Source organism: Muntiacus reevesi, chromosome 13 (assembly GCF_963930625.1).
Source record: "Muntiacus reevesi chromosome 13, mMunRee1.1, whole genome shotgun sequence".
Lineage (NCBI taxonomy): Eukaryota > Metazoa > Chordata > Mammalia > Artiodactyla > Cervidae > Muntiacus > Muntiacus reevesi.
Genome location: NC_089261.1, coordinates 16,115,421 through 16,142,224, shown reverse-complemented (window position 1 = coordinate 16,142,224; position 26,804 = coordinate 16,115,421). Strand labels below are relative to the sequence as shown.

Below are 26,804 nucleotides of genomic sequence, written 5' to 3'. Positions count from 1 at the left end.
ATCTCTGATACTGCTTGAATGAAGTCAGTAAGAGGTTGTTCCTAGGGACTTCCCTGGTGGTTCAGCAGTTAGGGATCCGTGCTTCCACAGCAGAGGCCACAGGTTCGATCCCTGGTCAAGAAACTAAGAGCCCACATGCCACACAGTATAGCCAAAAAAAAAAAAAAGAAAGAAAGAGTGTGGTTCTAGAGTCAGGTAGACCTTCTTTCAGCTCTGCCACTTAAGGACTCGCTCAGTGACTTGGGTCAAATCATTTTACCTCTTAGATCGGTGCTGTCCAGCAGAATGTTCCACTATGATGGAAATATTTCATATCTGTCCTGCCTGATGCAGTGGCCACCAGCCAGATGTAAGCTGCTGAGCACTGGAACTGTGGTTAGTGCATGTGACTGAGGAACGGAATTTTTAATTGTATTTAATGTTCATTAATGAGGCCAGTGGCCACTGTACTAGGCAGCACCGTCTTAGGACATTAGTTTTTTTCTCTTCTGTTAAATGCGGTAATGATTGTCTCCTCTTCTTAAGTAGCGGGTGTGATAAAAATGAGATAATCTGTGTAAAATGTTCAGCCCATAGTCTGAGACCTAACTGTACCCAGGAAATGTCAACTTACTATTATTGTTATTATTGTCATTGCTGTTGTTGAAAATTTCGGAAGTAATGGTTTTTCCAGTGACAAAACCAAAACACCTGTTGTCTTGTGTCCACCCTCCAGGGTGGGCCACATCCTTGAGGTTTCAAGGGTGGTGAGATTTCCTTACCCTCTGGGATCTTGGGCCCCCACTGTTATCAGTGACTGCGTGGAACCTTTCCACATTCATTGACTCTTCAGGGCCAGGCATAGTACTTAGGGCTTTACAACGCAGGATCTCAGCTCTGGAGAGTGTTCAGACCCTCAAGATGACCTCTGAGGTTGGTATGACCATTACCCCATTGTACAGAGCAAGGAAATGGCTGGGAGATGGAGGGACTTGCCCTGCTAGTGAGTGGGAGGGGCTGGCAGGAAAAGCCAGTTCTGACAGACCCCAGAGGGTGAGGGGGGAAGCACGATGCTTTCTTCTCATTTTCCTGATGCAGGGGGCCTTCCTGAGCTGGGCAGAGGGGGTGCTGGGTGTGGCCCTTGCCTGCAAGGCCAAGTGCCGTTTCTCAAGGCACTCCCTGCTTCCTTCTCGGAGAGGCCTGAAAGATCCTCTTCTGCCTTTTGTCCTTTTTGAACGTGTCCTCAGTGTGATCTTGCCTGAACCCACCACATATAACAGTCCTGAACTGGGGACGCAGGATCCCGCCACGTTTCCCCATCCCCTCCATCCCCCCGGCTCCATCTTGCGCACGCACACACAGATGCGTCTGTGTTTCTTAGTGTCATTCCCAGGATGGTAGTTTCTTGTGAATATCCTTCAAATGAAAGGTCTCATAAAAGTTCAAGCAGTACATTTTATTTGCTTGACCCCGTATACACTTTTCAGAGGCTTTTGGGACTATTTATTTATTAAGTGAGGCGAATTAGACGGAGACTAGTATCTTAAGGGGTTGAAAACTAGTGGCCCTCTGTCGCATCCTGAATCTGATGCACAGATTTTTTTTTGTTTGTTTGTCTGAAAAATTATTTTTGAGCACATGTGTAAAACTTGAGAGTTTGCATTAAAAACCCAGGTCTTTGACTTCTCTCGAAAAATAGGAATTGCTGACACACACAACTGAATTTGTCTGGTGTCGGTGAACCGAATTCTGCTGCCTCTTAGAAAACCTCAGGTGAGTTTGCAGCTTAGCTAATTTACATTTACCTGGGCTGCAGGTGCTTGAGCTCTGGTTCTCACTTTAAGTATTAGTCGCTCAGTCGTGCCCGACTCTGCGACCCCATGGACTGCAGCCCACCAGGCTCTTCTCTCCAAGAGATTTTCCAGGCAAGGATACTGGAGTGGGTTGCCATTTCCGTCTCCAGGGGATCTTCCCAACCCAGGGATCGAACCCGGGTCTCCTGCACTGCAGGCAGATTCTTTACCGACTGAGCTACAAGGAAAGCCTTGGCTCTCACTTTAGTCTGTTGGAATAAATGAAGTCCAAGGCCATCCACTAGGCGGTGTGGACGGAGCTGGGTTTCCAGCTCTCTCCGCAACTCCCACATATGTCCACAAGAGGGCCACCTCCTGCGGAGGAACGGGCACTTTAGAGAAAGTTCCCGAGAGACCGCCTGGGTTCAAACTTACTCACTGTGTGACCCTGGGTTGCGGTCTAACTTTTCTGAGTTCTAGTCTCCTATGTACAGACTGGTGATGATGGTAAAAGTACCTGCTTCACGTGGTCTTTGTGACCTTGAAAGAAAATCCACGAAAGCACTTAAAGTGTTACATCTATCTCATTTGTTATTATTATATCCAACAGAAATGCTTCTCTTTTGGCTCAAGCATGTTAAAGCCTTCTGCATTTTTTTCCCCTGTCATTCTTCCTTTTGTGATGTGTGGGTGTGAGCTATAAACTTTAGTGTAAATTGAGTGTTTTGGAGGATACGTAATAGGACTAAAACACGCAAGTGACTCTTGCAGCAAAGAGGAGAATTCTTTTATGTTGTGAATCATCCCTTCTAAATGTATCTCGTTTTATATCAATACTTCCAGATCCTGGTCCATCACCTTTCTTAAAGTGGCGCTATCCCTGTAACAGTCCCTATTTGAGATAGCCTCTATGTGACTCATTACTGTTCTCTCCACCCCTGACCTACTGAGTTGGAAAGGCATTGACTGGGTCTCTGCTTTTGCCTGGCAGCTTTTATTTTTTTTAATAGAATTTTTTTTTGTGCCGATGCTCTTTTCATTTTCAGCTGTAATACATAGATATGGCCACAAGAGGACAGAGTACTCCATAGTATTGCCTCAGAATTGCCATCCTTTGATATCTAAAACTTTTTTTCAAAATAAAAATAATACGTGTAAAAACATCAGTTATCATTGAGTGCCAAAATGTGAAGTCTAGTTTTTGTGAATACATAAACAGCAATTGGCAAACTTCGAGGTGTGTCCATACTGTAGTGTATGGAGACGCACGGTTTGGGGGAGGGGAGTGGTCGCTGCCAGGAGTAAAGGGACAGCTGACGCACACATTTATACCCGGGAATCTTCCTTTTCTTCTCCCAGCCCATGTCTTCAGAGGTGTCCTTTCCCCTACTCCATGCAGCGCTCCACTTTGTCTTAGGTTGCAAAATCATGCCTCTAGTCGGGCTCAGACACAAACCCTGTTTCATTGACAGCACTGAACCATCCACAGGGTTCCAGCCCCCATTCCCCCTTAGGGCTCCTGAACCCCCAGTCTGAACCCTAGAATGTGTGTGGCTTGGAAAAACAGAAGCAGGGAATGGAGACCAGCCATCAGGAGACTGGGGCTGTCCGGTTTGCTCTGCTCCGAGGTTACCCTGGATCTGCAGCAAGTCGGTGCAGTCCAAGCTGGGCAGGAGGCATGGAGGACCCTCCAAGATGAGTAAACTGGAGCCTTGCCCATAAGGAGTTCAGGAGCTGGAGGGGGAGACAGACAAGTAATTAACGGCCACCATTTACAGAGCTCTCTAACTGTGTGGATACATAGCATATGAGCATATGTGCTATCTTACAAAGCTCATGAGCTTAAGATTCCCATTTTACAGGTGAGCAAAGTGAGGCTCAGAGAGGTTAAGTAGTTTGCCCAGGGTTATCTAGCTACCGAGGTGGCAAAGCTGAGATTCAGATTCCGGCCTGTCTGACTCCAAGACAGCAATTCCAAGCAGATGTCCACCCAGAGCCTGGCGTTCCGCTAGGTACCACTAGAGGGCGGCATGGAGGCCTCAGGGCGCTTCTGGTCTGGTTACCCTCCTCTCTCTTCCCTCCGCTAGGAGATCACCCCGGGCCAGCTGAGTCTGGAGGACCTCTTGGAGATGACAGATGAGCAGGTGTGTGAGACCGTGGAGAAATACGGGGCCAACCGGGAGGAGTGTGCCCGCCTCAATGCCTCCCTCTCCTGCCTCCGGAACGTCCACATGTCAGGTGAGCAGACTCACGGGGATGGACGCTCGTCCCCAACGCGCACCGCCGTTCCCGCGGGTTCCTGCAGGCCAGGTTGAGGTGGGGTCGGTTCTGGATGGTGTGTGCCGCTCATGAGCAGAGGAAAGGGGCCTGGGGTTCGGAGCCAGACGTGGTCAGGGCAGCTGCTCTTGCCCACCCTTCTGAGGTTGTACGGCATTTGGTTCTGGATAATTAAGGTCCAGATACGGAAATATTGGAGGTGTGTGAAAGGCTAGGGGTCTTTTTACCTTAGATATTGTGACGTGCCTTTGTATTTGGGCTCAGCATCTAACTTATTTTCTTACATAAATAATATAAATTCATTGTAAAATAAGTTGAAAAAAATAGATAAAAATAAAATAACAGCCCCAAGTCCCCACCCTCTACTGTTACCGTTTTGGTATAGTTTTTGGTGTAATTCTTCCTGACAAATGGGTATGTATGTAGTGTCTTTACATGGTCAATAATAAAACCATAAAATTAGGGCTAGCCATAGATAAGATTTTGAAACCTACTTTTTTCACCCAGCAAAATAAGCTTTCACTTGTTTTATCAGTGTGAGGTCCAAATATATTGTCTTCTTCCTTTGCTATTTCTCATTAATTGCTCAAATCTCTGTTTGCCCTGATTAGCAAGACACCAAAAATCGTCCTGATTGAGACTTCCTGCTTTCCTCTAGTCTCGTGATTTCCCCACAATTTCCAGGGCCTTTTCAGTCCTAAGAATCAACTCTGCAAACATCAGCCAAAGAAAAGCATCATTAGTCCACCTGCGCTGTTGTTCCAGTTCCTGCCACAAGGAGTCACTGCTGAGCACTGGTCTGGCACGGTCAGGTGGATGTTTATAAGTGCTCTCGATGGATTCAACATGCAACATTTAATGAGTGTTTATGGAATGACTATATGTGCCAGGAGGGCTCGGTATACGGAAGTGAGCAGAGTAGAGCATATTTGAAACAGGTCATTGGGCCAGCTCCCCCACAGATGCCATTTTGTGTTTTTTCTTGCTAGTGGATTCTAATGATGGCTACAGTCATCATCAGGTAGCTCTGAGTTGGGGGCTGTTTTGCCTTGAAGGATATTTGGTGGCATTCCTGGCCTCTGTCCACTAGACACCAGTAACACCCCCTGTCACGACAAACAGAAACGTCTCTAGATGTTTCTAAATGTTTCAGGGAGGGTGCAGAATTACCCCCGGTTGACTAACTATAAAGGTCATGTTATTCTTCACTCTAGTACAATGCTGTTGACTCACCTAATATTTGCATAGTTAAGAAAGGCACTCAGCGCAGACAAAACCTGCTTCAAGGTGACTTCTCTCCCTGTACTGTGAGAAGCAGCTGGCAGTTCTCTCACCCTTAAAAAATTGCACTGAATTACAGTATTATATCACAAACATCGTCCTCTGTCAATAAATGCATTTGCTGCTCATTTTTAATGCCTGAATTCTGCCACCGTTTATTCCACCCATCTCCTAGTTCTAGAAATGTACGTTGTGTCTGTTTTTTCTCCTGTGATAAGCATTGCTGCAGTGAACAGTTTTGAGTGTTAACTTTAGGTACATCCTTGGTGATCCCTGTAATGTGAATTCATACGAGTGGGGTTCCAGCAAAGTATGTACATATTTTAAGACTTCTGGTGAACCTTGCCACATGACCTTCCCAAAATTTGTGCCAATTTTTGCCTCTCTCCCACCCCTACCCCCAGACAATATATGAGAGTGAGCATTTGAGGTTAGTTTCTTAATTGTTTTTCAGAGTTATTATCTTCTCTTCAGAACTGTGCTGCTGAGTTTGAAAAAGTCCTTAAAAATGAGCTGGACCCCAGTTCCTCCTGAGAGAGGGGTTTCTGTCACTTTGCCATGGGGTGGGCCATCATCCTCTGTAACATCCTGGGCTGGCTGAGACTTGAGAAGGCCTCTAATCTGGTGTTTTCCAAAATTTTTTGATCAAAATGCACAGGAACAAATATGACTTATGTTGCAACCCTTTACACACATGCAAATACACAAACACAGACGTACACATTCACATACACAAGTAAAAGTTTCATGAGACAGTGCTCATTCTTACTGTGCATGGTATTGTACACATTCTTTTCTGGTGTGCTCCATATCATTTACTGAATGCTGGTGATGACCCACCACTTTGGTCTCACACCCCACTTTGGACTTTAAGCCACAGTTCAAGAAAATATTGATCTTATTGATCCTCCTGCCTCCACCAACCCTTCCCAGGCAGCTAAGATTCCTTCAATGACGCCTACCTCTGATGCCACCCTCTGAGCCACTGGGGACCTCTAAGGGCTGCGCTCATGCCCAGATTCCTCCAGCACCAAGGTCAGCCTGGGGAGAACCTCAGTGCAGCAAAGCGCTGTCCACTCAGCTCTGAGTCTCTCTCTCTCTCTCTCTTTCTCTCTTCTGCGGCACCTTGTGACGTGTGGGATCTTAGTTACCCCACCAAGGATGGAGCCCATGCCTGCTGCGTTGGAAGGCAGGGTCTTAACCCCCGGAGCGCTGAGGAAGTCCCTGAGTCTCCTTGATATCAGTATCACACTCTACTTATGCCCTTCATCGACGTCATGGTGCTACCTTTCACAGTTTAAACTTTTTAAAGAGCGTTTTTTTCCTAAATCGATGCCTCTCTTCCTTAGTAGACTTAAAGCTGCGAGAGAACAGGGATCGTACCTGTTTTTGTTCACCATTTTATTCCTAGCTATAAAGCTAGCCCGTAGGAGGGACTCAGTAAATATCTCAGTACACCTTCCACCCTCATGTAGCCCAGGAAAACTCCCCAGCGCCTGCACGTGCAGACTCTCTTATGGATACCAAGCTCCTCAGACTCCAGCCCCCTTCTGGAAGCCCACTGTTCACATTTCCCCCCACAAGTCCTAAATACCCAATTAATCTATTAGTTATTTAGGGTTTCCTAGATCAGACATGGATTTCCCATCTCGACACCCACCCCTCTGGCTAGAATTCCATTCCCCTTTGTCCTCCTGATGAATTCCTGCTTATCCTCCTGCCAGCTCCTGCCTGGAAGCTTCTGCACCTTATTGAATGAATGGATGAATGAATGATTCTACCACCGACTGACCATGTCTAACAGTGACTTCCAGTGTCCTTGACTCACGCCCTCATTTGACCGTTACCTCTCTGAAGCAGATACGGTTGGCCGGGTGCCCTTCTCCCCTCTGTTGCTGGCAGCTGGCCCAGGTTACCTGCCTGTGGTGAAGGAAGTTTGGGAAGGTGGCCTGAGGTGCTTGCTACTCATCTCCACCAGGGGGAAGCAGTGAGCCACCCTTCAACAATCCCTGCTTTACATTCTCTTCTCTCAGAAATTACCGTTGGTTCCTTGAGGCTTCAGACTCTGGGGAGCTGGATGGTTCCTGCCATTTCCCCCGCCCTTCACCTTAACCAAAAATGTATCTCAAACTAGAGGAAAACACACACACACACACAAAACAACACATGAGTCTTTCCCACCAGATTCTTATTTCTCGAGGGTCATACCATATTCATCTTTGGTATCCCCACCTCTCAGCTAGAAAGCTGGAGCCTCCAACAGTCAGTGAAATCAGATATTTAAAATTCTGGTGGGTAGTGGGGAATCGATGTGTGTTTGTTGAGTGACTGAAGGACTAAAAGTTGTGTTGAGAAACCCATCTGGAAACCAAGCTTGTGGAGACAAGGGAGCTTTCTGTCTGGCCAGGAATGTGTGTAATTTCTGCCTCTGTCTCAGAGCATAGGGGCAGCTTGATTTTAGGGTTCCTTGGAAGGAAAGTTATGACCAACCTAGATAGCATATTAAAAAGCAGAGACATTACTTTGTCAACAAAGGTCCGTCTAGTCAAGGCTATAGTTTTTCCAGTGATCATGTGTGGATGTGAGAGTTGGACTATAGAGAAAGCTGAGCACTGAAGAATTGATGCTTTTGAACTGTGGTGTTGGAGAAGACTCTTGAGAGTCCCTTGGACTGCAAGGAGATCCAACCAGTCCATCCTAAAGCAGATCAGTCCCGGGTGTTCATTGGAAGGACTGATGTTGAAGCTGAAACTCCAATACTTTGGCCACCTGATGCGAAGAGTTGACTTATTTGAATAGACCCTGATGCTGGGAAAGATTGAGGGCAGGAGGAGAAGGGGATGACAGAGGATAAGATGGTTGGATGGCATCACCGGCTCAATGGACATGGGTTTGGGTGGACTCCAGGAGTTGGTGATGTACAGGGAGGCATGGCGTGCTGTGGTTCATGGGGTCACAAGGAGTCGGACATGACTGAGTGACTGAACTGAACTGAACTGAACTCTAATCTTAGTTTTCTCCTTGGGTTCTGGGGCTCTCCTGATTTCCGGGTTCCCAAGGAACCCGACTGAGGCAACTTAGCAGAAGCAGCAGCAAGGAACCCCAAAGATAGGAAAGCTTAACCCTTTTATCTCTTCTCACAGTGTGTTAGATCAGCTTTCACCTGACACCAAGGAATACTCAATCCTCCCTTTAACAAGCTCCAAGATCCCCAAAGCCAGGGTGTCTTAACCTTTCCTTATCATATCAGCTGTGACCTGAAACCAGAAAGCATTCATTCGCTCATTTAACAGAATTTATCAATGCCTCAGGTATGCCAGGCACTCTCTGAAAACACGTGCTTAGATATGTGTCTTTGTGGAGTTTACATTCTAGTGGCGGGAGACAGGCAATAAATTATATCATAATAAGCATGTACACTATAAAGTGTGTTAGACTAAGAGCTGTGGAGAAAATGAAAAGTTGAGCTGGTGAGGGGGGATCAGTAGTGTCCTCTGGGAACAGGAGACAGCTGTCATACTCTGTCATATTAAAAAGAGTGATCAGGCAGGCCTCCACTCCCTTCACTGTTTTCCTTTCCAGTGTCTCCTCAGTCCTCAGGCGTCTGCTTGGAGTATGGAACCTGGCATCAGACACACCTGTCAGCTGGGTGGCTTTGAGTTCGGTGCCTCCTGATTCCGAGCTCAGTTTCCTTAGTTTCCATGGCCTGAGTGGCCATGACGATCATTTCCACCCCACTGACTTTCGGGTGGATTACAGGAGATGATGCAGGCAGCAAGAGACATGAGTTTGATCCCTTGGTTGGGAAAATCCCCCTAGAGGAGGGCATAGCAACCCGCTCTTGTATTCTTGCCTGGAAAATCCCATAGATGGAGGAGACTGCAGACTACAGTCCATGTGGTCTCAAAAGAGTCAGACACGACTTAGTGACTAAAACAAGGATGGAGATGATGATCATTCCCACCCCACTGATTGTTTGGGTGGATTACAGGAAATGACAGTTCCTGGTCTTGGTTAAGTACATTGTCACTTTTACTGTTCTTATTGTAGTATTATCACCACCCTACAACCACCATCACCACCATTTCTGCTTCAGTTCCCAATCACCATCATCACCAGCATCATGACCACCATTACTGTCATTAGAGCCTTTCTCTGCTCCCAGCTCTCTTTCCTCCACCTTCTTTCCATTTTCTCTCTCTTTTTCCCTCCAAAGGGACCCTGGGTTTCAGTTTTCTAGCTCCATTCTCTAACTCTTTGTTTCTCTTTTATTTCCCTTCCCTTGAGCCACTCTCTTCCTCAAACTTGATGCTTCCTGAGAACCTATTTCCCACTTTTCGGTGGCTTGATTGTTCTCTTGTGGTGGCCTACCTTGCCCTGGCTAGAAAAACAAAAGTAGAAGTCCAAGCTACACCCCACTGCTGTGGTCACTAGAGACCTGAGGTCCTGGGGTGAAACTGATTTAGCTGCTAGAATAGTATGTTCTTGCCATTCTTCCCGTCTCCCACCCCGCCAGCCCCCACCCCCAGGCCAAGGCTTGAGACCTCGGATACAAAGACCACAGGCTCCCTTCCTGAACTTTCCTTTCCTGAGTCACAGCTGCCTTAACGGAGGAGAGCCTGGTTGGGGCGTGGCTCTGAAATCAGAGTGCTGTTGCTGTGGCTTTCTTTCTCTTTTCTGATGCTTCCTCTTTCTCTCTCTGCTGTTTCTTGGCCTTTTGATTATTTTCAGCCTAATAATGCATGGTCACTTGTGTCTTCACTTTCCGAAGGGAAAAACCCAGGTTCAAGATAAAGGAAGACCTTGCTTTTCTCCCTTTTCCTCACCCCTCCTTCATGTACATGTGTCAAGCACTCACTACACATCTGATACTGTGCTGGGTTCTGGGGCTTGAGGACTCTCTTGGAACTTCAGGGTGGAGCTGAGACCAAGAGGAGGAGGAGGGGGAGGTCTCCTGATGACTCCGGGATGGTGGGATCATGTGGAAGTGCATTGCTTCCACAAGGGAGCAGGGAGCATCCTAGGCGTGGAGAGACCCGTGTAGGGCTGGCTCATTGGGAATGCTGGGGAGAGAGGTTGGAGCTGGGGTCAGACAGAGGGCAGGCCTGCCCTCACGGTGGACCAGGGCATGGAGCTTGCATGGCAGGGTTTTGAGTAGAAGATGCCTGGATCACTTGTCTAGTTTTCAAACAAACACTGGCTGCAGATTGGGTGGCTGGCTCGGAGTGAGATGCCAGGAAGTGTCAGAGGAGCCCAGGGATGCCACTGGCAGATGGGTGCCCTGGGGGCTTGCTTTCTTGAGTACCACCCCCACTCCGCCCGCCACCCAGCTTCTCCTCCCCTAAGGGTTGGGGGTTAGTGGAGGGTCAGAGAAGTGGCAGCCAGGAGATAAACAGGAGGCAAAGTGGCCCCAAATTAGGACAGCCTCAGATGCCCTCTGGTTTCTCCGCAGTCTGGGGATTGAATGAAGCCCACCAGGACCCCGCCTTCCACTAGAGCCTTCCCTCCCCTGGAACAAAAAGTAGGAGCCATCTTGATTGCCCTATTGCTTCAGTTGCTTCTAACTTTGGGGGGGCTGACTTGGTGGTGCAGGACGAACCACCCCTCCCACAGCCCCCCGAGTTTGCTGTGTTCCAGCCCCTGTCCTTGTTTTTTCTCCAGAGTCTTGTTTTGTGGGTTCTCAGGAATCCCGGAAACAGCATGGCCCCATGTTAGGACTCTTGATTGCAGGTGACTGAAATCTAATGTGATCACCCTTACGCAGACACAGCTCATTCATTCACCCCATAAATTACGATTGAACGTCACGGCGGGGGACTAGAGACTCAGTAGCGAGCATGGCCAGCCAGCTCCCACGGACCTTATTGTGTTCTAGACCTGAGCCATCCATTATGGCAGCCACTAGACTCCTGTGGCAAATTAAGCTTATATTCATTAAAACGAAATAAATCAAAGTGTCACTTTTTCCATGGCACTAGGCACTCTTCAGGTGATCCATCGCCACCTGTGTCTAGCGGCTCCCCTGTTGGAACGGCCCGGGGTTCTAGATCGTTTCCATCATCACAGAAAGTTCTGTTGGAACGCTCTGCTCTAGAATATATCGAGAGAAACGATAAGTAAGAGAAGTAACAAACAGTGATCAGTTTTATGCAGAGAATTACAGTAGAGTGCTATGACAGTGACTCGGTGGCTGGTTCTGGCGGGGTGGCCGCAGAGGGAGTGTCAGTCAGGGCTCTACCAGAGAAGCAGAACCCCAGGTCAGCACCCCGTCGGGGGCCTAACCTGCCCTTCCCGATCCAGCCTCCTCTCCTGCTTTCTTGTAGGCTGCCTTTTGGCCCCTCTGTATAGCCCACTTGTTGCTTCACCTGCAGTGACCAACTCTGACTTTTGTGGGCGTCCCCACCATCCCTCTGCAATGAGAACAAGGAGAACCTGGTCCCCCGCCATCACCTCTGATGAGCACTGTGGTCGCGCCCAGCAGGTGCTGAGCAGAACTGGGCACAGAACTGACCCTGAACTTGTACTGAACGGTCTGCGGGGGCTGAGCTGTTTGAGGATTGAGGGTTCCGTGTGCACTGCACTGGATGAGCCAGGTCAGACCCAGACAGACCGTCACATCAGTGATCAGATCACAGCTCCTTCTCCCAGGCTCTCTGTGTCTTCACCAGCCCACCACGCCCGGCTCCCCCGAATTTGTTTTCCTTGGAAGGCCTGCCTCAGGGCCTTTGCATGGGTCATTTTTTCTACCTGGAATGCACTACCCTAGTCTGCTTCTGGCTAATTCCTTGTCACTTGGGTCTCAGCTCAAATGCCACCTTCTCCTGGTCCCACCTCCCTCTCAATCACTCATTTCTTCATGGTCCCTATCATAAATACAATGATTTTTTTTTGCTTAAATGTTTGTTTCTCTGCCTCTTCTCACTAGAACAATGGTTCTCAGACCTGAATATGCATCAGAATCCCCCAGAAGGCTCTACCCCCCAGAGTCCCTGGTTCAGCCAATTTGGAGCAGCACCCAGGAGCCTGCATTTTTTAACAGGTTCCCAGGGGAAACTGCTGCTCCTGGTTTGGGGCCTGCACTGTGAGAGCCACTGTGCCAGAACTGTCCCAGGGCCTGACTCGGAACCAGGGTGTCAGGAGGAGTTACTGAGGGGCTGAATGAGTGATGGCCCATGGCAACGGTCACAGCAAACACTGCCTTCTTGCCAGGCCAGGAGCTGTTCTGGTAACTGACATGCAGCCTTGGCTTACTCAATCATTTCCGCAATCTCGTGAAGCCCACGTGATCATTATTTCTATTTTCTGGTAAGAACACTGAGCCTCAGAATCACACAGCAACTGAGTATCACAAATGGTTTGTGGAGAAGGAAATGGCAGCCCCCTCCAGTGTTCTAGCCTGGGAAATCCCAGGGACAGAGGAGCCTGGCAGACTACAGTTGATGGGGTCGCAAAGAGTAGGACATGACTGAGCGACTAAGCGTGCTCCAGCATCATATCCTGGCTTGGAATACAGTCACGGCTTTGGGTTTCCCAGAGACAAAATCAAATCAGCTTAGTGGAAGAGCTTACTCCAGAGAAAGTACAGCGTATCAGTTCATAGAATATAAGAAGGTAGAGATTACTAGTCCTGATGCCCTGAAAACACTGGTATTTCAGACTTCATGGTTGGTTCTTTGAGTGGGTGAATTGCTTTAATATCTAGATTTTATCTGATGAGTCAGAAATCCCAAAGCACATTTATTTTACATAAACATTAAATCCAGACCAGCCAAACAGGAAAAAACAAAACAAAACACAGAGTTTGAACCCAGGTCCATCTAACTGCTAAGCTGTGGCTCCCTCCTAAGAGAGAGGTGAGGGCCGCTTTCCCCTTACCTCTGAGAGCTCCGTGTGTCTCCCTCCGTTTGCTCGGCTGAAGTGATTGCCTTTAGTGGGGGAAAGGGGTTGCAGGGATGTAACAGCTTAAGCCAGAACAGAGATAAAAAGAAAGAACATAAAGCCTGAATGATATGTAACTACCAAATTGTCTGTTTGCAGAGCACCTTCAGTTGTAGTAAGAACCCACACACAGATAGTTCCTTTCGATTCTCACAACCTGATGAGTGGCAGGTAGGCAGACGAGGATGAGTACCGATTCCACAGATGGCAACACTGAGGAAAAGAGAAGGTTACTTCGAGCTACCCAGGCTCTCACAGAGCTGGGATTGGAATAGCAATGTCCCTTTCCTGCTCCTCGGTGCAGAGCCCCTTCTCTTGTCTGGTGTCGGGAGTGGGGTGAGGATGATGGCAGTGGCCGTGTTTCCCCTCCAGGTGGGGTCCTGGAGCTGGGGAGAATGGGGTGCTGCCCCAAGCTGGGCATGGCTGGGAAAGCTCAGGAGTCCCTAGATCTGCTTCAGAGTCTGGAGAGACTCCTGCCTCTTCCTGGCAGGGCTGAGTCTGTCTTGGTGACTATTCCTGCCCTTTTCAGCCATGGAGGCATCCTCAGGTATATGAATGTGTTTGAAAAGTTCAGCAAATGTGCAGGAGGAAGGTAGAAAGGGCAGGGATGATGGAGAAAGACGTTATGATGTCATGATATTATTTGGAACCGAGCTATTTTCCCCTCCCCCTACAATGTCCCAATGTTGTGACAACAGATTGCTGGAAGTATGAGAGGATTCTGGTTCGTAATAGTCACACTTTTTACTCAGGTTGTTCCCCTCCCCCCCGATTGTTTAATAGTAAATAAACTATTTACTATTTAAATAATTTTTCTATTTCCTGACTTATAATCTTATATGAGAAGTATCCAAGCTATTGTTTGGGGAAGGGAAAAACAAGGGTTTGTTTTGACCATAATTTGCATGTTAGTATTTTAAAAATGGATTCCTAGGAGGAATAGTGTCTGGAAGGAAATGCACTTGGATATTTAGCACAGTTTTTGGATTAGGGTGATTGTGATTTCTCTTTTGCTTGTCTGCTTTTTCTGTCTTTCTGGGTAAGGAACAAACAGTTGTGTAATTTAAACAAAAAAAAAAGAAAGGAAAAAATTCCTCCTTGAACCCAGTTTGTTTAGCTTTTTCTGTACCCACCCCTTCTGTTATTTCAACAATTTCTTTGTTGATTAACCCTTTTCTTTGCACCTGTTCAAAAGGGAAAACTTCCTACTGCAATTTCCTGAAGTAAAATTCCCTGTAGCTTAGACAATTCTTGGTGATGCCCCGGAAGCAACTTATATGCCACCACTGCTGGGAAGGCTTCCTAGATTGCCCCTTCTTCACTTTGTGGTAATGATCCCACAGTTTTCTGGAATTTTTTTTTTTTAAGATTTTTTAATGTGGGCCACTTAAAAGTCTTTATTGAATTTGTTACAACATTGCTTCTGTTTTATATTTTGTGTTTTCTGGCTGTGAGGTATATGGTATCTTAGCTCCCTAACTAGGGTTCGAACCTGAACCCCTGCATTGGAAGGTGAAGTCTTAACCACTGGACTGCCAGGGACATCCCTCTTGTAGTTGTTTTGATATAAAAATCTCTCAGATTAGAAATTCCTCGTTAGTAGGAGCCATCACAAATAACGATGAGTTATTAAAAGCATGTTTTATATCAGGTATTGTTCTAAGCTGATTTCAAGGGTAACTTCACTTAATCTTCAGAACTTGACCATGAGATAGGGAATGTTGTAGTCCCCAGTTTTCAGATAAGAAGACTAAGGAGCGGGGAGGTGAACCTACTGACCCAAGGTCACATGAAGTGACTTGCAGAGCACCAGGATTTGAGCTTTGGCTGACCACAGGCTCTTTTTTCTTTTTTTTGCTTCTTTTGTTTCCTATAAATTACTTAACACAGTAGCAAAAGTACCAGTGAAGCAATTAAAAAATACATGAAAGTAAAAGTCTCTCAGGCGTGTCTAACTATGCGACCCCATGGACTATACAGTCCATGGAATTATCCAGGCCAGAATTCTGGAGTGGGTAGTCTTTCCCTTCTCCAGGGGATCTTCTCAATCTGGGGATAGAACCCAGGACTCCCTCATTGCAGGCAGATTCTTTACCAGTTGAGCCACAAGGGAATCCCAACAATACTGGATTGGGTAGCCTATCCCTTCTCCAGTGGATCTTCCCAACCCAAGAATCGAACCAGCATCTCCTGCATTGCAGGTGGATTGTTTACCAACTAAGCTATCAAGGAAGCCCTGAACAAATACATGAGTGGTCATAATTTAATCATGGAAATTATCCTTGGAGCGGGAGGTTGGTGCATTTCTAGATTTGCTCCAGGAGAGAGAAGTGAGAAATAGATGTTTTCTGCCTATATCACCAAGGGCTTGTGTGGTGGAGATAACAAACAGATAATGAAAGAAAATTTGCTCTGAATCAGGGGTCACCAGCCAAATTTGGCCCTCTGCTTGCTTTCAAAAATAAAGTTTGATTGGAACATTGCCACACCCATTTATTTACATTGTGAAACTTATTGCACATTTTATGACAAGATAAGAAAAATTTGAACATAAAAAATTTTCTCTGCCCTGTGACCTCCCCTCTCAGCTCTACTGTGCTTTGCTTCTCTGCATTATGCAGTGACCGACCTTCCCCATTGGCAGAAATACCTGCTCAACCATAAAAACCAACATTCTCCTAGCATCAACAAGACAACGCAAAGAGAACATTCCTTCTTGATCTTGTAAGGGGCCACGATGATGCTTAGATCTGGATTGTGTAAACTGTCAATAATGTGTCATTTAATCTACAGCCCTCTGTCTCAAAAAACTTACATGACTGTGCCTTGACTTCTAACAGGCAGAACAGTTCTTAGAACTTTCCGAGATGCCGTTCTTGGGTTACAATCCTCAATTTCACTCAAATAAAATTCTCCATTTCTTTCTTAGATCGATGGATTAAATGTTCATCGACAGCATAGTATGTTGTCTGTAGGTATTCTCAGACAGCAGCAGCAGAATGGAGACCATCTGGCCCAGAAAGTCTAAAGTATTTACCTTCTGGCTTTTACAGAGGAAGTTTGCTAATAACCCTTATTGTAAAAGACCAAGCAAGAGATACTAAGTGTTCTTTAAAACAAATGCACACATGCTCTAAAACAGGAGAGATCTCAGTCTGACATTAAGAGGAACTTTGGGAGGAGGGATGTAAGTACGTGACGAGACTGGGGGACGCTGATGGTGAGAACTCTGCCATGAGGGTGCATTGCTGTTTGCACAGTACAGCGTTACCGGGAGCTGTCCTTTATCGAGCACGCACCATTCTAAATGCTCAGAGGAAGGAAGAAAGGGCAGGAAGGATGGACAGGCCCAGAGAGGTTGAAGAGCTTGCTTAGGGTCACGCAGCTGCTACAGGATAGAGCTTGCACTCAGGCCTATGCCAGACTCAGTCAAAACACATGCTTTCAGGGAACTTCCCTGGCGGTCCAGTGGTTAAGACTCCGTGCTTCCACTGCAGGGGCCGTGGGTTTGACCCCTGGTTGGGGAACTAAGATCTCACATGCCATGCTGCTGCTGCTGCTGCTAAGTCACTTCAGTCATGCCCAACTCTGTGCGACCCCGTAGACAGCAACCCACCAGGCTCCCCCGTCCCTGGGATTCTCCAGGCAAGAACACTGGAGTGGGTTGCCATTTCCTTCTCCACACATGCCATGCATTGTGGCCAAAAAAAAAAGAAAACAAAATGGGAAAAAAAAAAAAAAACCACATGCTTTCATTGCAGCGTCCTGCATGCGACTTTTCTTGTCTGTTTCCTGCTAGACTGTGAGCTTTGGGGGGCTGGGGATCACACTGCATCTCTCGAGTGCCGCCTGGATTGTGCCCCTGCAGCGGCACTCTCATTTAGGGGGGTCTGCGGGTCTCTTTGGGCAAACATGTCACACCCTCCCTATAGGATTCTGAAGGCGGGGGTGCCTCGCACTCCAGGTCTCCCAGCTGCCTCCTTCTCAATTTGGAAAAGGAAACCCGAAATGCCTCCCTTCCCCCAGTGACACAGGCCTGTTGTGTCTACCCTCCACGTCAGCTCTGTCCTTGGGAACAGAGCTCAGTTTAGCTCCATCATCTGATCATCTTCTTTCTTTAGTGCTTTTGTTTTTCCCCTCTCCTTCTGGTACTTTGTGGAGGAGAAATGAGGCGGACAAGCTCTGTAATCGGATACCAGGACACCCTCGGTGACAGCGACAGTTTGTTTTTCTAGCTCTAACTCCTAACCTTCTGCCTTCATTGTCACGGAAGGCGGGGGTACTAAGTGGCAGGCTGTCTGTTTTGCTTTAAACCTTAGGCTCCTTGCTTGAAACAGTTGGGGTCAAATCGCCGACTGGCTGAACACACTTGGATGGGTTTTTCTCCCTGTGTTTGTTACCTTGGACACCATCCAACCGGGGCTATTACATGATGACTCCTGGTGGCCACCAGGGGGCGCTGCCTGACAACCGTCCTTTAGCTGAGCAGGGAGTGGGGGCGGGGGGAGATCTACATTAAGGTGCAAACTGGAAGAAGGAAGCTCAGTGTAATCATCTGAACTTTCAAATAGGGAAAAAACAGGGTCCAGGAGAGGAGAAAGGCCTGACCCATCTACAGGATGGAAGAAGGTGGGCTTAATTCTGTGTTATGGACAGAGCATCCGGGCAGGCTGAGAACCAGGGGAACTTCAGTCTCTTGTCCCAGCTGGCCTTGTGTGAGCTACACAGCGTCGGAGCAGCTCCTGGTTCCTGCCTGCCTCCATTCGGCTCAGATGGGGTCTTGCAGTCACTAACCTTCCTACAGCCCTCTTGTCACCGAAGTGCTCGCCCCCCAGTTCCTTGGCACCCTGCAAGACCAATTAAGAGAAGAAAGTGATCTGTAAAGAAGGAATGCTGAAACGCAGTCTCCAAATAATAACTATTGGACATGCAGCAGGAGCTCGACAGAGTCAGTGGCCTCATTCCCTTGGGAGATGTCTGGCAAGGGCAGGGGCCAGACGTGGGGTAACTCTGGCCGTAAAGGAGCCTCCTGGAGGTCATGAACAGGGTGACCACGAAGAGAAGCAGCAGGACTTGCTTTGATCAAAATCATCGTCTCAGCCTTTGCCACGTGCCCGGCAAGGGAATGTAGAGATTAAAAAAACATGCAGGCTACAGTTGGTAAGGGGCTGGGTTCCTGGTTTCCTTCTCTAGCCAGCCTGGCCAGGTTTTGGCAGAGTCAGGAGCTCGTGTAAGTCCTGAGCCTGGGATGTGAGTCCTGGCTGGGCCACTGGGCTGTACTAAAGCTGGTTCCCCTTTACTAAAGGGGAACTGTACTAAAGCCCCTTCCCCGTCAGAGTCTCTGTCTTTGAAGGAACAGGCATGAAAACACCTGCCCATCTAGTGTTGTCGGGAGGGACAGGTGTGATGATGCATGTTTCCTCCTCCATCAGGGTTGCCTCCCCCGCCCGAGCAGAACCGCAATGTGATCCTTTTGGCTGCAGTGAATCAGAAATCATATGAACCAACTGAATGGGACAAACCAAAGGTTTCTCTCTTTGCTCCCCAAAGGCAGACTCCTCAGGAGCTGAAAAGTCCTGGGGCCTCAGAGCTGGTGAAGCCCACTCGCCCATGTGCATGGGGAGCCAGGGGTCACGCCATGGCTTCAGACAAGCCCCCGAATTAGCCAGAGCTAATGCCCCATGGATGTAGGGTGGGCAGTGCAGTCGTTTTATTATTTTGGAGCAGAAAAAAGATAACCCATTACAGCCTTCTTTTCATACACTTGAGAGGTTGGAAAAGTTCTTGTCATCTTTTACAGAACCACAAGACTCTTATTTATCCCCCCAAAATGAGCAAGCTTCTAGACTAAAGAAAGGGCTTTTAAGGCAAGGCATCTGTCGATTTTCACAGGGTTCTTCCTCACACTGCTGACTGTCTCTGGATGTGGGGTGGGAGGCATTGTGCTTAAGAACAAGGATCATTGTCTGTTAATCCCATCGATGTCACGGTCACCAGATCTCAGGCCCCAGGCAGGAGGTTTTCTTGGGCTCCTCAATGACAGCAGACAAAGGGCAGCTCAAGGTTCTCAAACTTGGCACTGTCAGCACTTCTGGCTGGATAATTCTTGGTGGTCAAGGCTGTCCTGTGCATTGTAGACTGTTTAGCAGCATTCCTGCGTGCCATGAGCTTTGATGCCAGAAGCATCCATCCTCCAACCCCCTCCTCCTTTGTGAAATCCAAAATGCCTCCCAGTGTCCTCAGATGTGCCCAGTGGAGAACCACTGCCTTGACTTCTCTGAGGTGCTCCAGGCTTCGCCCAGCTGATGATGCTCCTGCTCAGATGATGGTGGTGATGATAAGGATGTCAAGGATGATGACAAGTGAAGTATTCTGAGGCCAGATGAAAGCCAGGAAATTTTGTGAAGACTGAGGGTCTATAAAAGCACAGAAAACCGTAATTGAGTTGGACTTGGGCTTATCATGCCCAGAGCATCTTTTTCCCAGGGGTCTTTAGTCAAATTTCCAGGAACCAGATGAAAGCCAGGAACCTTGATGTACCACCCTCCCTCCGGCGAGCGCTGTGCACACACACACAGACACACACACACACGCTCACATTCACGTGCGTAATCCTCCCCTCTCTCTCCCCAGGAACCTAGTTAAAACTTCCATCACTTCTGCAGGTAAACAGCTCTCGATGCCCTGACTTCTCTGGCTGTGACCCCCTGGACCAGCCACATGGCCTGTCTGTGCCGTAAAATGCCCAGGGACAGGAAGGATGGGCACGAACCCTTCCCCCGAGATTCTGTGTCTCAGGTTTGACCTTCACACCCGGCCAGTGAGCTGACAGCAGTGACCATGTCCCCACTCTCACCCACAGCTGTGCAGTTCAGACGGCAGCTTCCAGTTGTGATGGTTATTGTTGCATGGATGCCTGAATCAGCTCAGTGACACCTTCTGGGGATCCTTTGAACATAAGACGCTCGTTCCCACCCTTGCCCTCATCTCTTCCACCCTCTCCTGACACCCTTCCTGGGGGCTGGCTCCTTCCCACTATGTGCTGCCAGCTCTGGGTGTGCTCACTGCCCGTGGAGTTCCTCTGATTACTTTCTCCGTCATTACTCGGGGGAATAGGTGGGCTGGGAGAACATGGGGGGAGGGGCTGAGCATAGCCCCAGCGAGTTCCGGGGAACTTTCTAGAGGAAGGAACCATCTACACGGAGTTCCGAGGATGACAGGCTGTGTTTGGGCTTCTTTGCCTACTTCCCAAGTTGATTATTTTGTTTTATTGCCCACCAGTGCCAACTCTCAGATCTGCTCAGGGTGTCGTTTTTTTTTTTTTTTCTTTCAAATTATCCTAGCTCAAAAAAATTTTTTTTTTATATTTGCAATATCTTTTGGGGATGTTTTGGGGGCAGTATCTTCCTGAACCATTTTGTGTTGTAAAAGCTGTCTGCAGACTTTCAGTGCCAAAGTCAGTCATGTGCACGTTCTTTTTTTGGAAAGAAGGATGTTGTATATACAGAAAATGGTAGGATCTGACCCAGCTTTATCCACTTTCCTTTGATCCCTGTACCCATGGCCAGAAGGTGAAAGACGAATTTAAGTTAAGTTCTTTCTGAGCTCTGGCCATGGGTTTATTTGGCAAGGTGTTTCATGTTCCTGGGCGATGCCAGTTCTATGAGGAGACACTGGCAAAGGCAAATTATGGCAACAGGGTCAGGCCAGAAAAGGTTGGGCTCGAGTTTAGGTTAGAGGTTTAGTTATGCAGGAAGGGCTTGGTGTCCAGTAGATTTTTTCTAAACATTCACGGTGCCAATGAATGTGGAAAGGGAGGATTTAAAATGCTGCTCCTGCCCCTGCCTCGATGTCTCTCTCTGCAGAGATGATTGCTGTTCCCCATTGTGTCCAAGGCGTTGCTCCGTGCTTACAATGTGCTCAACACACGGCATGTGAGGACTTTCCGTGATGGCCACCTGTTGTCCTTATAAAAACTTAGTCAAGTTGGGGCTGCCCTGCGAAAAGGGAGGAGATGGGGGTTCAGAGAGGTGGATGAATTTAGCCGAGACTGTACAGCATAGGCGAGTCAGGAAGGCAGCCTTGCACTTGGGAGTTTGGAGTGAAACCACTGCTTTAATACCACACCCCGAGGCCCCGAGGAGAGACAGGAAGGGGGGTGGCATCGACTGAGAACCCAAGCGCCACAGAAGTCGCCCGGCCAAGGCCACCTGGACTCGGGCAGGTCTGCTTCGGCGTGTTCTGAGAGTCATGAACTCATTGGGTGGCAGTGAGCTCTGGGCCCAGGTGACGCCAGTGGTGATTTGCTGCCCCGGGAGTCGATGGGAACAGAGCCACTGACCGAGTTGCCCCAGGGCTGGGCCTGGGACAGGTGGTACGTGAAGGGGAGGGAGAGGTGAGGTGACACGGGAGGGGGCGGGTGGGCCCGAGGCCTGGCGCCTGGAGGGGAGTGCGGCTCTGCGGCCGCAGGCAGCTGCTGGCCCGAGCTCTCTGGGTCTCTTTAGTGGGAGCAGAGTGGTAGTACCTGTGAGTGAGTAAAGTGCAGTCGCTCAGCCGTGTCCGACTCTTTGCGACCCCATGGGCTGTAGCCCAGCAGGCTCCTCTGTCCGTGGGATTCTCCGCGCAGGGATGCTGGAGTGGTTTGCCGTTTCCTCCTCCAGGAGGAGTACCTGTGTCTCCCCGCAAAGGAAGGGCACAGTGAGGCGATGGTCTCCAGGCTGTGGCTCGGCCCTGGGGCATAGTATGAGCTCAGTAAGGGCACGGCAGACGCCGCTTACTCTGCTACTGCCAGAGGTCCGGCTCGAGCAGAAGCGGCTCAGGGGCCGCCTGCGAAAGTTTCTTTAAGTGAAGCGTCAGGCGAAGGGGAGGCCTGGGGTTTGGTGCAGCGAGAGGGGAGTCACAGCTGCCCACTTCCCAGTGTGCTGAGCTCACATTTCTGCAGACAAGGACTGGTTCTGTGGTCCGAAGGGCGCTCCCCTTTCCCTACCCTGTTTTCTGTGTGAATTAAGTGCCTGAGACTCATGGTCCCAATTTATGAATGAAGAAAGAGATACTGCTGTCTATGTCAACTGGTCCAGGTCTCAAAGAGGCAGAGAAGAGGGGTCTTGGGGTTGCCCCTCCTGTGCCTCTGTCAAGATGCACCAAATTGGGATGGTTTCTGCCAGTGCGATGCTTGCACAAAACTTCTCGTCTAAGGAAAGAAATGGCTGATGCTGGTGGAGATAGAGTATCAGCCAAAACGTAGGACGAAAGAAGAAAAAGTTGACCAAACTTTCTTTCCAAATGCATTTTTGGGGAAGGGGAAAGAGCAAAATGAACAAGTTCTGCCTTAATGGACATGATTTCATGTGGCCAGGGCCTATTGATAATATCAGGGAGTTTCTTGCTCTGGGCGAAGTATTTGGATTTTTTATGCTCTGCCAGTCCCCCAGGAGACAGGGCCCTGGGAGGAAGTTGGACTTTGGGGACACGTCATGTCTCTTTTCTTTTATAGTCAAGAGAATCTATTTATTTAATTAAATTTCCTTTGAGTTTGGTTTTTCCCTAGAGCTAATTTTCTCTTCTGTTTTCTTTCTTTCCCAAGACGTCAGTTAGGGCAGAATTTATCAATAGAAATGACAATATTAGTAACAATAACTATAAAGATTGTAATAAAATTCAAAGAGTACCACATCCTCTGTTATCTTAAGTATGTGGCTGAAGTCACATCTCTCTCTTTAGAGGAATCTGTCATTAACTTGCAGCTTATATACATTTTGTTCTTCCCATGTCTGCCTCAAAGGTTTGAAGCTTGGGGTTTGAGTTCCAAGAAAATCTTTTTAATCATCCAGAAAACTTTCAGGAAATAGCATATCCGCCCCCCTGCCCCCTTTCTTCCTTTCTCCCTCCCTCCATCCTTCATCCCTCCATCCTTCCATCCTTTCCTTCTCTATTGTAGCCTGGCCAGCTATCTTTGGGGGAAAGTAGAGGAAGTGTTGCTAAGAATGAGCCTATCTTCTTTACGCCATTTTGAGATATATCAGATAGTCTAATCCAGGGGCCAGCAAACTATGGCCTGTAGGTCAAATCTGACCAGCTGCCTGCTTTTCAAAATAAAATTTTATTAGACCACAGCTACACCTATTCATTTGTGGCTGCTTTTGCATTATAATGGCAGAGTTGAGTAGTTGCAGTAGAGGTCATATGGCTCACAAGTTGAGGTATTTTACTATCTTGTCCTTTACAGAAAACATTTGCCAATCTCTGTTCTAGTCCTTGACTGTACATGAAAATGATTTTTCACTCTTCTTCTTCTGTGTGTGATGTGAACCAGTAAGCTCATTCATTTATTCATTCATCAAGCATTTAGGAAGCACTTTTTTGGCACCAAGCCCCTTGTTGGGCACAAGGGGTGTTTTCTGTCTTTAAGAAAGTATTAAAATATAGTAAGATACAAATAGAGGGCTATGTATGCTGTAGTAGTGTCAGGAAGGAGGAAATAGGCAGAGTTTTGGAGGCTGAGTACAGGAGAAAGCTCGGGAAACCTTCCTAGAGGAGGAGACGTTTGAGATGGGTATAAAAATGGGAAGTTAGCAAACGGCTGGGGGACCATGACCTCCCCGGCCTGGGAACAGCCTGCAGTGAACCACTGGTTGTGATAAAGCATGGCCAGCTCAGAGAGTAGGACAGTTTGGGTGATGAGAGGAAAAGTTGAAATGAGTAAGAATATGAAAAGCTATGTGGGAGCACTTTAGGGACAGGAATGGTGACTTCTGTGTCTTTATTCTGTTGTGATTGTCTCCAAGCCACAGCTTTGGAGTGGTGTGTGGTTGATGGGGTCCATAAATCAGAGTTGTATCTCAAGGTCACCACATCTTCAGGGGGCGTTGAAGCTGGCTGATCTAGATGCAGGTTTACTTTCCATTTTTATACCCATTTCAGATGTCTCCTTTGAAAATACCTCTGCTTTTGAGGTCAGTGAGAATGTTAGCAGGAGAATTCTCCAAGGCACAGTTCCTATTTTACAGTACAGATGGCAGTTAGGAGGCTGACCAGGGGAGAAGACCCTGCAATCTGGTGTATTCCATAAAGTGTCTGAGCATGTCCCAGAGGGATAGCCATGTGGTCTGTATATTGGATTCCCCTGAGGGCCTGAGATCAGGGCTGATAAGTTCCAGGCTTCCCAGATGGTGCTAGTGGTAAAGAACCTGCCTGCCAGTGCAGGAGATATGAGAGACATGGATTTGATCCCTGGGTCAGGAAGATTCCCTGGAGGAGGGCATGGCAACCCACTCCAGTATTCTTGCCAGGAGAATCCTGTGGACAGAGGAACCTGGCAGGCTAATAGTCCATAGGGTCGCAAAGAATCAGACATGACTGAAGTGACTTTGCATGCACACACGACCTTGAACACTGGCTGCCCCTGTAACTTGGGACAGCCTGGCCACAAAGGCAGATCCAGGGTTGTACATTTGCTTTATAAACGGGCTTAGAGACTTGTGCTTCCTTGTCTGTGAAATGGGATAATTATAATTCTCACTTCTTAGGATTGTTGTGATAATTTAGTGAGTTATGCTAGAAAGAAATTGTCTTGGATAGTAAGCACTTGACAAAATGATTCAGCAATGAAATTGTTATCCAGGATAGCATTTTCTAAAGAATGTTGAAGGGTTTTACTTTAAAAAAGTCAAATGTGTTTGTTTCCTGTAAGGCTTCTTGGTGTAGGTAGTAAGTTGCTATGTACTGTGATTTTACTTATAACATCAGGATTCAACCCAAACTTGGCCATGGCTCTCTGTTTTCACTGAGTGTGTGTTGAGACAGTGTTGCACAAGGCAGGCTTTGGGGAATTCTGTTTAAGGTAAGGGTGGCGCCTACTGAGGGCTTCTTCTGCATCAGGCACTGTGCTTGGCTCTGGGGACAGACGAGTGAACAAGAAATCCTGGCCTCCTGGACTCTGATGGCAGTTCCTAGAGTTCACGTGAGAGTTCTGGGCTGCTGTGTGCCTCAGTGTTACACTCTGTAAAATGGGAACAATATGAGTCTCTGCTGCCTCTTATCTTGCCAGGAGGTTGGAAGGGTAATGAGAAATACTGACTTGGCAGGAGTTAGTAAAACTGAATTGGGGAAGAGTCGTGCTTAAGCCTAATGTAGGAGCTAATAGCACAGACCTTGGAATCAGTCAGCTGTGGTTGGAGAACCAGCTCTGCCTAACTATGGTCTCTGACTGTGTGATCTTGTGCAAGGTACTTAACCTCTCTGTGCCTGTTGCCTCTTCTACAAAATGAGGAGAGTATGCCTACCTCACAGGGTTAATATGAGAATTTAATGAGTTATAAGGCACTGATGTATATAAGGTGCTTTATAAGTATTTAATAAAAGAATAGTCAATAGCAATGATAATATTAACAGCCAACACTTGTGGATTGTTTGCCCTGTTCTAGGCACTTTGCATGGATTTGTTTAATTTATTCCTCACAACAACCTTACCTGGCAACGACTATTATTATCTTCACTTAACAGATGAGAAAACTGGGGCTTAGAGTTAAGCCCCATCAAGAGGACACAATTTGTTAGTGTCAGAGCTGGGTTGACAGACTCCAGTGCCTGAGGTTGTAACCACTGCCCCATCACTCTGTCGCTGAGATTATTGTGTCACTGGGCAGGGGTCCAGCTTGTGGACGCATGTGGAGAGGAGAGTCCAGCAGACAGGGGGCAGACTGCATTCGGTTTAGGATTTTCAAAGATCAATCAAGCCCTATCTTTCTTTCCTAGACTTTTAGGAACCTGTACGCCTTCTCCTTTTCTCCCTTTCAAAAGGCAGACTTGATTCTCTTCCCTCCTCCTCTCTTTAGCCTTTGTAATGGCCTTTTGAAGTCAGAGGTATAGTTCAGGGCTCCTAAGAACAGATCTGTAAAAGAGGGAACTACTTTCCACAGTGTTTAAACAAAAAGTGTAAGGACATGGGAGCCCTAATGCTTGAATCAGTTCTGTGTATATGTGTGTGTTCTGTATGTGCTCTTGCCAAATGCTAATATCTGCCTCTGCTGATGTCAGGCAGGGCTTCACAGAGGTCACCCTTCAGGCTTCGTGTGTCTCCTGCTTGTCATCCTCTGAGTATTTTGAGAGTGGGGGGCTTGACCCCCTCCGTAACAAGCAGGGTATTTTAAGAGTGGTTTTTTTTGTTGTTTGTTTGCCTATCCCAGTGTTTTTTTTTTTTTTTCCCTCCTTGTCTTTAAAAATCTTCCTTTTTCCTCCTTCCCCGTGCCCCGTAGTTTGACCCTGCCTTGCTTATCTAAGACAATAAAACAGGAACAAGCTAACGTTAACCCCTGGGGACAGGATGTTGCTGCAGTTCTGGCTGAGGCTGCAGAACAGAATTGCGATGCCCTTTCTGAAGAGAGAATTTAAGTCCCTTAGCACCTGGGAGGGTTGAGTGTCTTCTCTGCGACCACTCTGGGCTTTGTCAGCTGGTGATTGAGTGGAGGCTGAGTGAGACTTCTTTAAGCATGGTTAAGTTGTCCTGAGTGTGGATCAGAAGGGAGTGGGTGCATTCAT

At 47.7% G+C, this 26,804-nt stretch overlaps 1 protein-coding gene across 1 annotated transcript in view; it reads left to right on the top strand.

Annotated features, from left to right (window-relative positions):
- The window catches only part of KSR2 (kinase suppressor of ras 2), a 419,494-nt gene that overhangs the window by 81,727 nt on the left and 310,963 nt on the right, over positions 1 to 26,804 (top strand). Inside the window, exon 3 of the mRNA XM_065904540.1 lies at positions 3,860 to 4,010. Coding sequence (XP_065760612.1) covers positions 3,860 to 4,010 — 151 coding nt within the window. The remainder of the gene's footprint in view (positions 1 to 3,859; positions 4,011 to 26,804) is intronic.